Genomic DNA, 14,295 nt, shown 5'->3' with positions numbered 1-14,295 from the left:
CCAAGTACTCACAGATTTTTGTTGTAAGATTCAGCTTATTTGTTGGAGAATATGCGGGAAAACTACTTTATAACGTGCTCTTAGCAAGAATGCTTTGCAAATAAATAGATGCCTTTTCAAAATTTTTGCGTCAGATTCCCTTCAAATTAATGCCTCCATATACTTGAGCAAAACCACATAGTATCTAACCTTGTGCTTAAAGTGCCTAGTTGAGCAGAGCATTGTGCATCCTAAATATTATATGCAATGTTTTTCATAATACTTCATTGATCCCTGTGATTTCTTTTTTTAACCTAACCACCACATAACATATTTTATCTTAAAGGGCCACTGTTTAAATATGCCTCTCTTCAGGAACCTCCAACACCTATTTCTTATTCTACTGTATGTGTGGCTGACTAGCGCTGGTGAGAGAAAGTCCTGAGAGCAGTGCTTTTGGCCCGTCGAAGGCTCTGGCACTAACAGACATACCACCCTGACATGAGCAAATGAAAATGATACTGTTAGGTGCACTCTGTTTGATTTTTATTTATTTCCATATCACTAGCCTTCAGTGTGAAAACAGAAGGGGTATTTGGTGGGGATATTATTAAACTGTGCTTCAATACTGTCAAGCCAGTGAGGGAGAAGTCTGTGATATGTTTGTACCTTAATGTGCTTTGCATCATGACCTCCTCAGCTCAGCATTCTTATTTACTTGGTTGTATTCTTTCAGGAGAAAACTTCGCAGAATTCAGATCTGCAGGGACTGATGATGGTTTCACCGACTTTAAAACTGCCGATAGTCTATCACCGCTAGAGCCACCAACAAAAGACAAAACTTTTCCAGCCGCCTTCCCCTCAGGAGCTATACAACAGAAACCACAAGCACAAGTGAAAAGTCCTCTGAACTTAGCAGATCTAGATATGTTTTCCTCAGTTACTTGCAGCAGTGAGAAACCATTGTCTTTTGCAGCTGCATTTAGTGCACCGAAACCTGTTTCCACACGACCCCAGCCGGCGGGGTCTGCCGCAGCTGCGTCAGCACTGGCTTCGGCAAAAACTTCGAGTCTGGCTGATGATTTTGGAGAATTCAACCTTTTTGGGGAATATTCTAGTCCAGCATCTGTCGGGGAGCAGGATGACTTTGCAGATTTTATGGCTTTCACTAATAGTTCTGTTTCATCTGAGCAAAAGGCAGATGACAAATATGAGGCCCTTAAAGAGGAAGCTAGTCCTGGCCCCCTGCCCAGCAGCACCAGCAGCACAGGGAAGAGTGGACAGAGCTCAGCTGCTGTGTCAACCAAATACGATGTCTTCAAACAACTCTCTTTGGAAGGGTCTGGACTAAGTTCTGAAGAACTGAAAGATAACACTCCTTCAGCAAAGAGTGATGATGATTTTGCTGACTTCCACTCGAGTAAGTTTTCTTCCATGAACTCGGACAAATCCCTGGGAGAGAAGGCAGTGGCTTTCAGACACACTAAGGAAGACTCTGCATCAGTGAAGTCCTTGGATCTCCCTTCCATTGGTGGCAGCAGTGTTGGCAAGGAGGACTCTGAAGATGCACTCTCTGTTCAGTTTGACATGAAACTGGCTGATGTGGGAGGAGATCTTAAACATGTCATGTCTGATAGCTCTTTGGATTTACCAACAGTTAGTGGCCAGCATCCTCCTGCTGCAGGTGAGGAATTGGTGAGATTGCTCTGGTGATGGTGATGTAGATTTCAAAGATGATTCTGTGGGTGTGGATTTGCAGAAGACTAAGGTTCTGGCTGTTAACCTTTGTGAATGTCTTAATAATTAACCTCTTCATTGCCAGTCCCCTTAAAGCAGTGTTAAATTTGATTCTGTGGATACTTGGATATATGGATACCATGAATACTAGGGAACCTAGATTGGATAGCTAAAATATTTTTATGTTGAAATCTAACACCAACTTGGTGTGTGAGGCACATCAAAATCCACTGCTAAACAAACCCCACATTGCTAGAAATTTTATAAAGATGTTCGCAGTGTCAGTAATGTTCCTCCATTTCTGTGAGTGAGGTCAGTGTTTCAGTCTCCTTTTTTCTTCTCATGGGTATATTTGGCAGCTGCCAATATAGTATCTTGTGTGGTTTACAGAAAATGACTCTTGTTAGGTTAAGAAAGTAAAAATGTCTAGCCAGTTGTCCTGCAGTTTGCCACGTCCCTACAAGAGAAGAGGAGGGAAGGAGCTTGTGTGTGGGTGCCCGGCGTGCCAGGGTCTGGCAAGGAGCAGGGCGTGAGTTGTTAGTGAAATTTAGGCACGGTTTTCAGTGTTAACTCTTATTGCTGGAAGTATTAAATTGTAACAGATCTGTAGATGGTAGACTAGGGTGACTACTAACTGTCTCATAAAATGTTGGAAAGCATTTTAGATGGGAGCCCTCTTTAAATTCCATGTAGCAGTTTATTCTCTAATCCAACTTCCTATCAGAAAAACTAGATTCCTAAGTGTCCTAGTTTTTATTTTGTTTTGTTCCCTGATGTGTATATAGAAAGATAAACCTATTTTGTGGCCTTTAATAATGAGAAATATCTCAGCATTACTGTATTATTCCAGAACATGCATTAATGTTTAGGAAGGGTTTGTTGTCATTTAACTAGAGAGGGACACATAAGACACTTCCAAGTCTACAGATGCAGGTAGAAATTGTAAAGTATTACGGCCTTTGTATATGTCAAATTAGTAAGTCAGAAAACAAAATCGTATCCATCCTTTGGCTGCTGGAGTGTTGGAGGTCTTCTTAAACAGGGTGCTGAATCAGGAGCCAGGTGTCGGAAGAGCGCCGTGTGCCGTGTGCTCCTTGCTAAGGCCTTTTCCAAGTGCAGTGGGCTGTCTGCAGGGCTCCTCGGGCCCCTGCCTGTCTGCTGTTTTTTTTTTTGTACTTTTCTTCAGATGTTTTCTTGTCTTTTTTTTTGCTGCTGTTTGTTTGCTGGAGTGATTTTGTTTCTCTTTTTTGTATGAGCTGCTTGAGCTACAGCAGTTGGTTGCAAAGTGCTCCGTTTTCTGAACAACATTTGCTTTTCAGTTAAAAAAAATCTCATAACATGTATACTAGCCTTTTGGACTCTGAAGTTATTAATTAGAAGCTATTTTTCTGAAAGTGAATCTATATTCTTTCACAGTGCCAAGCTAGATGTCTTTATGAGATGAGTCTAATCTGGGTTTGGGATATCCTTTTTTTTTTTTTTTTCACATTTGGGGAGGGAGGTTGGATTTGTTCCTGAGCTTGTTCTGATTGACCTGTTAAAATAATCTTCTGTGCTCATGTCTTTGTATGTATGTTTGGAACATTCCCAGCTTGGAACCTGTAATGTTCAAGCCAAGTTTCTTCAGTATGAGGGTATTCTTAAAAGCAGATTATTTCCTCCTTTTGATCTGTAAACTTCCTGTCGGAAAGGAGCAGTATCCCTTTAGAGTGGTTGTTAAAAGGGGTTAATGTTTGATCAATGAGCTATATTGTTGTTGAGCAAATTGCTGCGTAAACGTATTGGAGAGAATTAAACGGCAGAAACTTCTCCTGTGCAATTGGCTTTTACTTTATGCTCCTGTTGATCACAGTATCTCTTACTCTCTTAGTTTGAGGGTTAAAAGTACTTTTCGTTGGAGAAATAAGAAGTGGGCTGGTGAAGAGAGAATAAAACCTAGTGGATTTAATCCCGTTTAGAAACCCTAACTTAACTCTGAAGGGGATACTGTCTCTTAACCCTTGCTATAATTCTTTGTATGGAAGGTAGATAATACTAATAACATTGCCTGATTTCTCTGCGTATTATTACATTTAGCCCTTTGAGTCCTTGCTGCATATAATTTCAACCAGGCTGCTTTTGTCCCCCCACTAAATTGAATTTCTCAGTATTGAAGCATCTTGATGTGCAGTCATTAAGATCCTCTGGTTTCGTTGGCAGCAAGAGCTGACCCTCATTTGTGACACTCTCAAAGGGTTAGCAAGATTTCTGTAGCTACCTACCTGCCTACCTACCTGTAAAGTAGCTCTTCTTTGACATTGAAAATCTTTGTATTTTAATCAGCGCCTTATTATTTTTTTGGCTGCTTTTCTGATGTCTTTTTTTCCATTTAGACATTTTCTGTGTGAATGTGCCTTTTCGAACTTGCTTTGGTATATTCCTCTGCAAATACTGATCTGCATGCTTATTCTGATGACTTTTTTTCCAGCTCTTCTGTACCACTCTCTTGTGATCTGTAAGTCCTATGTTAATAAATAATTCTTTGGCATATTTTGAAAGTGTGGGGATGTGTGTAATTTGTACTTTTCTAGAGATAGACCAAAGAAATACCTGGTCCATATCAAGTTTAAACCCTCCTGTGGTTAGAGGATTTTTTCCCTTTTGGTGATTTTGTTTCCTCAAACAACTTTCTCCTGAGAAAGGATTGGGTACATTTTAGCCTTTTCCCCCTGTAATTCCACTGATATAAATTTTTAACATGGCACTGGATTAAAATATAACTTTAAACGTTTAAAAAAAAAGCTGTACACCTTCTACTACTTTATGTAATAGAGAGAGAGAAAATGTACTCCTTTCTTCTAGTGAAGAAACTGGATAGACTTTATTGCTTAGTAAACATCCTCAGAGCTGTCTCCACTAGGAGTTGTACTGTGAAGAGAGGGGAAAGGTGAGGAGGGAGGCCCAAGAGTTTAGTGTTGAGGAGAGAGGGACACATCTGCTAATAACTGGGTATCTGTCCATTTAATTTAAATTATTGAATGGTGTTGAGAAGGACTTTGGAGCACAGTAAGTGTAGACTGATTGATAATCTCTGTAATGGAAAGTGTTCAATGTTAATACTGGGAAGTCTTCAGGACTGAGTTTGATTTGAGTTTGAAGTTGGGTGCTTGACCCTCCAACTGTCGAGCACATTATCTTTCCAACTTCAGAATGTATTATGAAGCCACTGTCAGTCTTTTTTAACTTAATCCATAAAGCAAGTTTTAAAACGACTTTAGGGAATGTCTCAGAGTAAACTTTGAACTCTTTCTTTTCTTTCCTTTTCCTTCCTTCCTAATGGAGTTACTGAGGATTGAACCCAGGGCCTCATGCATGCTAAGCATGAGCTTTACCTCTGAGCTATGCCACTGCCCCAAGTTCTTTTCATTTTTAAGAAAATAAGTTTAGAAAGACCCACAAAAGTTAGCAACAAAAGCAGGCCAGATTTGGAATTTTTTTTCCACTTTAGAGTATAATAATAGTGAAGAACCTTGGGAATACTATTGTTTTTCAAATCAGAAATCCAAGACCAGTAAAAACCTTGGGAAAAAAACAGTTATTTCCATGGTTTAAATTTTTCTTATATTTTGACGCTTTAGTAGAGTTCTTTGTTCTTCTTAAAAATTTGAGGCAGGAGATTAAACCACTGAAGGTGAGGATTTTGAATAGGATTCCTGAGAGATTGCTTACAGTATCTGAAATATTCCATTTAAAGGGGAAAAAAGTTGCATATTGGGGTTTAGATTAACTCTAAGAAAATCTGTGTCTGCTATTCAAAATACCGTGTTTTCCAGGGCATAGTGCTTTAGAAAGTTGAATAATACTTGGTTTCCAAAACCTTGTAAGAACATACGTTTTGATTATGTTGTGTGCTAATTAGGAAGACGGAGATTTTGGAGTGGCCTCCATCTAGTGATAATACCAGTTGCCCATCATTTAGAATTTTCCAGTGCCATTTATAAGACCAGTCTTGTGGTGGCTTTAGCTAAGGAATTCCTTTGTCAGTGGAATTATTTAGTGCTGGATTGGTCTGTCTGGGACTTCTTTATTTTAATTCCTTTCTGCATTTGATCAGGCTGCAGAAAATAACTGAATATAATTGTGCATAAAACATAATCACATTTGCAAATTGAGCAGTTGTTTCCAGAGTAACATGACTTTGTAGGGAGGAAGTTTTACTAATACATGTAATAATACAAACTTGCAGTAGGGACTTGAAGAACTCTATTCTGTAAGTTCCAACAAACAAACAAAAATACGGTTTTGTTTACCCCAATGCCCAAGTAAAGTAAGATATGGTTAGTGCTTGACTTCACATATCAGTGTCTGAGAAATTATACAAATGTACTTATATTTTACATTCTATTTTTCACATTAAAATCCCTGCTGATTTTTAACAGTAGCTAATGAACATGTAGGGGATACTGGCAATATCAAAGAAGCTGCACCGAATAACTCAAAGAATCAAAGGATTCTTCCAGCTTTGTTTTTCCATCAGTTGAATACTTTTGATAAGTTGCTTTATCTATATAGGATCAGAGAGAGAGAGAGTCATGTGCATAGGAGGGTCTCCTGGGTGCTGCCCTCTCCCTGGCATGGCCGAAAGGCTCCAGTTGTGATTGCCATCCTCTGTGCTTGATGTTTTTTAGATGAGGTCTTTAGTGATGCCCGTGAGCAGTCCCAGTGTCTATCCTGGCACCATTCCTTGGCCTTCCAGCCTCCTCTGACTGAAAATATCCACAGGATTGCCACTTTCCTTTACTGACCCAGAAACCTGAAGGTGCTTGCTGATAGCCTGGACAGCATTTAAACCACAGATTTATATGAGTCATTGCAAATGAAGAATGGGAGGTTTTTATGCAGATTAGAAAACACTGGAAGGCAGTTACACAGCAGTATGTTATGACCTGTCATGCTTACTACACTGTGATCACTGTCATTGCTGTTTTGTACAGTAGCACCTATTAGGGTGTTTGATACTTAGAGGACACAGTCAGACCAAGTTTTATGGTTAATGGAGAACATGAGTATGACTGATCTCAGAAGGTAGAATAAGGCTAGGAATGGAAAGAAGTTTATCAGTATTTCATAAGTTGCTTTGGTAAGTGGAGTTTGGATTAAATCAGTATTGGAAAATTAAAAGTTATTTCTTCCTTAGTCCAGTGATCATTTTTATTGCTCTGTAAAGCAGTAGGGAATAGTGGAATTTGCACATGTATCTCTTCTTCTGAACCCCTTTTTCAAAAGCCAGTAACTCTTAACCACTGGGCATAGCCTTACAGCCTTAGAAAATGTCCACTGGGGTAGGTACGGCCTTTTGTGTCCTGTGGTGGCAGTTCACAGTCTTTGTTCCAAGAAATACCTTGTTTTCATGTACAGCCTTCATCCAGAAGCGTAGAGGTTGTGGAAGAGACTGATAGGGTTACTTGCCAGCATAAGCGCCAGCATAAGCAAGAAATCCATCTCTTGATTTGAGACCCATAATGGAAACAGATTGTATAGTTTATTCTTTCGGCCTTAGTAATAGCACATTGCTGGTTGCAAACAAATACGTATATTAAAGCACACTATTTGGTGCATTCTCTGTGTGCAATTGCAGTTCAACCTAGCACAGCCTGAGAGTTCTCCAGTCGAATTGGAAGTACAGATTCTCTGTTCCTTTTATTGCATCTATTCTGTTTCCTTTTCGTTTTTCTCTTGCAATTTCTACAATTCACCTATCAAACTGCAAAATAAAGTGTGTGCTATTCCATATTATTTTTTTAGGTAGGGCTTCCATCACTCATGTTGTAGGTTTTATAGCATCTTTAATATTTTTAAGATCATCATACAATAATATGTATCATTTGACTGCTTAGGAAGCAGAACTATTAACATGGGAAATGAGGAATTTTCTTGATTTAACCTACCCTCAGTAAACTGATTTACCACATTTTTCTTAGAAAATGACTTACTAACATTCACCATGCCAGGAAATACTGCTCTATTTTTATATTATTTATAAATACTAAGGTTAGGAATACAGTGTTCTCATGTTGCTTATGTAATAGGAATACTTCCTTATGTGTTCAGATGAATTGCACTTTAATTTTTTATACTATATATAGCCAATAAATAAACAAAAGTAAAATTTAAAAATCAACCTTGAGGCTTTACTTTCGTATAGCCTGTATAATTACTTTTCATTATTTTTTTTAACATATAAAATATTTGGCTTTCAGTCTTTCATTTGGTCATTTCTGTGAGTTACTCCAAAAGGCAAAATGTTATAGTTATTATCATTTTTAATAAAAATAAGATTTGCTGAAGACCTCTAAAAGCCCTGCAGCTGAGATATTCCCTTATTGCTTATAATGCGTTTTAGCTGATACTATTACAGTGACTTCTGTTTTTAAAAACAACAGCAACAACTTGTTTTTCCTTGCTACGTAATTACACAAAAGGGTCTTTTTTTTTTTTTTACCATAGCAACTTAGTTGTAATGTTTGAACAAGAGCTTAACTTTTTATTAAATTTATCTTTGGTCTCTAGAAAAATGGCTACCCTTTTAGCAGATGAGATTCAGGGAGTAGTTCATAATTCAGCGTCTTCAGAGAGCTTTCAGTTAGGACCTAGTAATAAAAATAGTCATATTGTGAAACATTCTTCTGAATGTATCCCCTGAAGACTCATCTGGTGTTTAACTGCATCTGCCTCCTGATTGAATTTCCCCTCACTTGAGTCAGGGCACCTTCTGATCCCTTTAAATAGTGAGGAAAACAGACAGTATAGCCAGAGACCAAGAAAGCATTCCACCGAAAGTCTTGTTTCATTCATTCTAAACTGTACATTTTTCCACATGAATCTTGGTTTTTTTTGGCTCCTGTTTAAGAAGCTAAATTTGAAGGGGACAGTCTGCACTACAGAATTTTTAAATATACTGCCCTGTGAAAGCTACCTGCTTTTCACTGATTGACCTTTTTGTGCATCTGGGGTTTTCCATTTTTATTATTAATTCAGCACACTTTTCCTAATAGGGTTTAAGGAGAGAGAGAGAGATCTGGGGTGTGCCATTAGAAGAGCAGTGACCAGAGCCCCGACCTCTCATCAACTCCGCAGCCTTGCTGCACACAAAAGACCACGTGACCCAGCGTAGGCTCGCCTGTTGACCAAATTAGGAAAATCTGGGTCACAAACATTTTGAGCATTTTCCTTGTAAGCCATATTTGTAGTTGTCAGGGAGAGAATCTTGCATTTGGCCTCCTTACCTCGTATACAGTGACTGAAAAGAAACTAAACACCTGTCAGCCAGACTGAACGGATGGCGCTGCTGGAAGGGTGGCTTCTCCACATCAGCGTGACTTAGCCTCAGCTGGTTCTGCTCTATGAAAATGGGCAAGAAACTTTGCCTACTAAGACCATTAAAGTGATGGTTTGACTTTTCATTTTTACTTGGAAATAATTCTGTTGTAGGCCCTAAAGTAGCAACTGAAAATCAAATTGAGGCTGCTGGCAACTCCGCTGTATCATAATTGCTGTATTGCTCACCAGGCGCTGGGCGGGGCCGTCTATACATGATCAGTTCATGTCACAACTCAGCCCTTCCAAGTACACGGTCTTCTCTCTTTACAGCTAAGCAAACCGAGGTTGAGAAATGTTAAATGGTGTGTCTAGTGTCACACAGGTGGTAGGTGCCAGAGCTGGGAGTTGAGCCCAGGTCTGTCTAAATCAAAAACCTACATTCTGTTTTATGCCTTCTCTTAAATTAGACATGTGTTAAGAATGTAAAATGAGTCTTCTGCCCCAGCATTTCTTTTTTTTCCTTTTTCCTTTTTTTTTTTGTGAGGGGGTCACACATAGTTGAAGGAGAAGCAGGAGCCCAAGAGGACCCAGCCTTTGATTCTACTTTTTAGGGACTAAAATAGTTTAGATTGATTTTTCTTTCCTCATACTCCATCACAGCAATATGACGTCCATATTGACCAAAATAACATCTAGGTAAGTAACTGCTTAATTAAAATCTCACGTTTGGCTTTACCTGAGACAGAAACTCCTAATGATTTGATTAAAAGTTAGATAGCATTATTTTCACATTAGTCTTGAGAAATTGCCGATTTTTAATTAGTCTGTCATGTCCATTTCATATGACCATGTTATAAAAGAACATTTTCCCACAAAGTCAAAAAGAGATGTGTTATAGGCAGGGAATACTGTAAATATATTTGAAAGTTTATAAATTAACGGACAATTTATTTAATGACCCTTTTCTTATATCAAACAGTATATATATTGGTGTATGAACCTATCTTTTTTTAGTAATTTTAATATCCAAAGAAAATGGCTCTTTGTTACTAAATATAAATGCAAGCTTAAAGCTAATGTAAGGGTTTTTAAAGATCAGATTTTATAGCCCAGCTCCTTTAATTTTAGTACAAGCTCTAAATTTAGTTAACTTCAACGTAGCATAGAGTGAATCAACTATACTGGATATTTTGCTTCTGCAGTTTAGGGCATTTTGCCTGAATCGTGAGCTTGCCTCTAATTGTGGGGTCTTATTTCCCTTTCAGATATAGAGGACTTAAAATATGCTGCTTTTGGAACCTGCAGCAGCAGTTTTGCAGTGAGCACACTCACGAGCTATGACTGGGCAGACAGGGATGATGCCTCTCAGGGCAGAACACTCCCCCCATTTGTCCTCTCAGCAGGAAGCGGAGCACCTGCAGCTGCCTCAGTTCTTCAAAAGAAGGAGACCTCGTTTGGCAGTTCCGAAAACCTCACTGTGACATCTCTCTCCAAAGTCACAACCTTTGCAAGTGAGGACGCTCTTCCAGAGACTCCCTTTCCAGCTTTTGCCAGTTTTACAGATGTGATTCCGCGGGCCAGCGAGCAAAAGGAATATGAAAGCGGGGACTATAAGGATTTCACAAGACAGGACCTGCCTGCAGCTGAACGGAGCCAGGAGACCACGCGCCCAAGCCCAGCCTCCAGCAGCGCGTCTCACGACACCCCCAAGGAATGTGCAGATGACTTTGGGGAGTTTCAAAGTGAAAAGCCCAAAATCAGCAAGTTTGACTTTTTAGTGGCCAGTTCACAAGGCAAAGTGAAATCCAGTGAAGAAATGATCAAAAGTGAGCTGGCAACCTTTGACCTTTCTGTCCAAGGTGAGTGGCTTTCAACGTAGATTTTATGGTCGTGGTTTCTTCCACTGCGGTGTTAGATGTTCTTTCTTAGAATAAGAAGTTGGTCCCCGGGTTAGCAGGAAATAGATTTTCCAGTGTTTAAAATCAGTCAATTACAGATAGCCATAAAAAATGGTTTCCCTGAGATTGAACTGAAATTAAACCAGTATCCCTCAGATAAAGGCTTTTGGGGCTAAAAATAAGCAGAGCACACAGTGTGTTGTTCATTTGCTTGTTTTGGCCAGAGAATGGTTTGATCCCTTCATGGGCCAGTGAGCTCTGCTCTTGTTCCCCGGCTGCAGACTGTATCTTTTGGTCCAGAGGCTGCAACAAGGTAGCTGTTGTAGGATCTGGATTCCATGTGCAGACCCATACGGAAGATTTTTTAATATGTGAAGCAATTGTAAATATATAAAAATCTTGACACTTCACAGCCTGTATTTCTAGCTTTTCTTGAAAAGTCGTAATATCTGGCAGTAGTCAGCCTGCATTCCCACCTCTTGATGATGAGTGGGAGCTGAGTAGCAATGCCCCCTCTAACAGATGAGGTGTGCGCTCCCCAGTGTCACAGTCACCACCACTTCCATCTCCACCTGACCTGCTCTGGTCATTTACTTGACTTACATGCTCTCTGAAGGCATTTGAGTTTGCCCCCTTTTGCTTTAATCCCATCCGGCAGAAGAGCTCATTGATTTCCATTAGATTGAGGGAGATGGAGAAAGTTGGTGCAAATCCGTAACTAATGACTGGAAAAGCAACATACCTCTTTCGCACTGATACTTAGAAAGACACTTTTGTCCTCCAGACTGCAGTGATTCTGCATTTAGGATTACGGAAGAATTGTGATAAATTGGAGAAGAGTAATGGAGAAAATGAAAGGCAGGGAACCCAAGCAAGGGAGAACCATTCAAAGGGTTCAGCTCGTAGCTTGCCTGACAGAGTGAGGGGTGTGTTTCTGAGCGCCTTCTGACCCAAACATCTGAAGAAGAGGGTCATGTTAGCAAGGAGGAGCCTCCGCTTGAACTAAACTGAGTAGTCAGGACCTCTGTGCCATCTCCTCCCCCCAGGGTCACACAAGAGGAGCCTGAGCCTTGGTGATAAAGAAATAAGCCGTACTTCCCCTTCCCCGGCTCTGGAGCAGCCCTTCAGAGACCGCTCCAACACGCTGAGCGAGAAGCCCGCGCTGCCTGTCATCCGCGACAAGTACAAAGACCTGACGGGGGAGGTGGAGGTGAGCGGGGCTCCTTGTCCGCGGGGGCGGGGGCGGGTGAAAGACGCACCCCAAGAAGATGCGCTTGCAGCTGTCACCTGGAGAAGTGAGGGGCAGAAGGTCACAGGCACCAGACATAAAGCGTGTAATTAAAGTGAGAGAATAGTGACATTAGCCCTGGATGAAAATGCCTCCCAGGCGTGGTGTCGCTGAAAGTAGTTAGTGACCCTAAAGCTGAAATTCCTTGTGGGCCCTCACAAGGAGGGAAGTGTCTAAGGGAGTTCTTTTTGAGCATGTAGACTGTCTCATCCTAGTGAATGGTAAAACATCAAAATAGAGGAGGGGGGAAATGTTCTGGATCTTCTGTTTATGTCTGCTGCATCTTCAGGACGCGCATGGTTTGATATGAGCTCTTGTCCTAGACGCCTACATGGTGAGTACCTTGAAAGAAGTTTCTGCTACTCATGGAACAGATGAGGCAACATGTGTGAAGGGAATCGATCAGGAAACATTTCCCTCAGATTCACAAATCATGGGCTTGAAAGTTGCATTTATCAGGAATTTAAAATTGCCATTAGTGGGTTCAAAAGATAAACAGTAGTACTTGAACTGGAGTGATTCTCATAAACAGGAAGTCTTCAGTACTCTGAAAAGACAGAAGGCATAAACAGGATTCCAGGCGAGTCTGTGTGTAACCCAGAACTTCTTATAAAATTCACAGGAGAATGAGAGATACGCATATGAATGGCAGAGATGTCTGGGGAGTGCCCTCGAGGTGAGTATGTCACTCTTGTGGTGGTCACATGTATGGAAACGCCTCTTGTGTCATTTTGCCTTCTTGGTTCATTTGGATGGACAGAGAGCTCTACCTTGATGGCCTTGACGGCCCTGTGCAAAGGGAAGCTGTGTGGAAAGTCATACTTCTTAAGTGAGGCTGCTTTCACATTTTTAACAGCAGACACAGCTCATTTGTCCCTTGTGTCCTCTTCTGTCCCTGTGTTTAAGAAATAATAATGATATCATTATCTCTGCCTAAGTGAAAATAATATTAAAGCTAAAGAACCTCTGTCTTTCTTCTTCCCCCCAAAAATGGAGGATCTTTTCTTCAATGTCAAGATGAACTTCTCAGATTTGTTTCAGCGTAGTCATCTACATACATCAATCAGTCCTGCTTTGTCACCCCTCCTGGCTTTCCTTTGGACTTTCTGCTAATCGTAAATTGGTTTGTAATGACTTTTCTTGATTATATAAGCTGATGTGATTTCATTTCTTGTAGGTCATTAAGAAGGCAAATGATACCTTAAATGGAATCAGCAGTAGTTCTGTGTGCACAGAAGTAATTCAGTCAGCCCGAGGCATGGAGTATTTATTAGGTATGTTCTTTTAGATTTTACTTTCCCCAAATCATGGCACTTTGTGATCCTTTCATTTGTCCCTATGTTAGTAGTTTAATCTAGCTCGCTCAAGCTACTGTGGCTTCATTAAGTAGCATCTGCATTTGTAGATAAGACCCTTAAGTCACAGACAGGAATAACTATTTGACTTAAGGTCTCTGTGGCCAAACTTCCCAGTCCTTATGCTATACATATGTTTGTATGTGTGTAAAATTACATATTACTGGTTTATCAGGGTCTGAACTAGATGAGGCACTAAAATTAAATCCCTGGGTCTCCAATCAGTTCTTACCATGCCATGTTGAATTCTTCCTCCCTATCCCTTACTAACATCCCAGGTTCCTCAGCTTCCTGCCTACCTTCAGTTGTCAAACATCCCAGTCCAACTTGAAACCTCCATCTCTGTCCAGTCCAGTGATCCTCTTCTCCCCAAGCTCAGGCTTGTCCCATGGCCACAGCCACGTGCCCTGGACCCTAATGTTTTTGAGATCTTTAGTCACCTTCTAAGTGAGGTCTTCCTGGTCTCCCTTACTCAAAACTGTTTCCCCGTCCCCACCCTGGCACTTCCTATCCCTGTCCCTGTTTGGTTGTCTCCCTAGCCCTAATACCTTTAATATCTTAAATATTTTATCTCCCTCCCTCCACTGGAATGAAGCTCCAGGAAGGGAGGGATTTGGGTCTCTCTCATTCACAGCTGTGTCTTCAGCCCCTGGACTGCTGTCTAGCACGTAGTAGTCACTCACTAATACTTGCTGAACGAGTGGCTGTGAAGGGATGTGGGCTCCCCTTTACTCCTGCC

At 40.6% G+C, this 14,295-nt stretch overlaps 1 protein-coding gene across 9 annotated transcripts in view; it reads left to right on the top strand.

Annotated features, from left to right (window-relative positions):
• SYNRG (synergin gamma) overlaps positions 1-14,295 on the top strand; it is a 76,969-nt gene that overhangs the window by 43,483 nt on the left and 19,191 nt on the right. For all 9 annotated transcript variants that reach the window (XM_072940305.1, XM_031685246.2, XM_031685254.2 and 6 more), the window contains 5 exons: positions 716-1,663; positions 10,281-10,874; positions 11,960-12,123; positions 12,824-12,877; positions 13,379-13,475. In XM_072940305.1, the coding sequence (XP_072796406.1) occupies positions 716-1,663; positions 10,281-10,874; positions 11,960-12,123; positions 12,824-12,877; positions 13,379-13,475 (1,857 nt within the window). The remainder of the gene's footprint in view (positions 1-715; positions 1,664-10,280; positions 10,875-11,959; positions 12,124-12,823; positions 12,878-13,378; positions 13,476-14,295) is intronic.

Source organism: Vicugna pacos, chromosome 16 (genome assembly GCF_048564905.1).
Source record: "Vicugna pacos chromosome 16, VicPac4, whole genome shotgun sequence".
NCBI lineage: Eukaryota > Metazoa > Chordata > Mammalia > Artiodactyla > Camelidae > Vicugna > Vicugna pacos.
The sequence above is the reverse complement of the archived record's forward strand: the minus strand, read 5'-3'. Positions and strand labels throughout refer to the sequence as shown.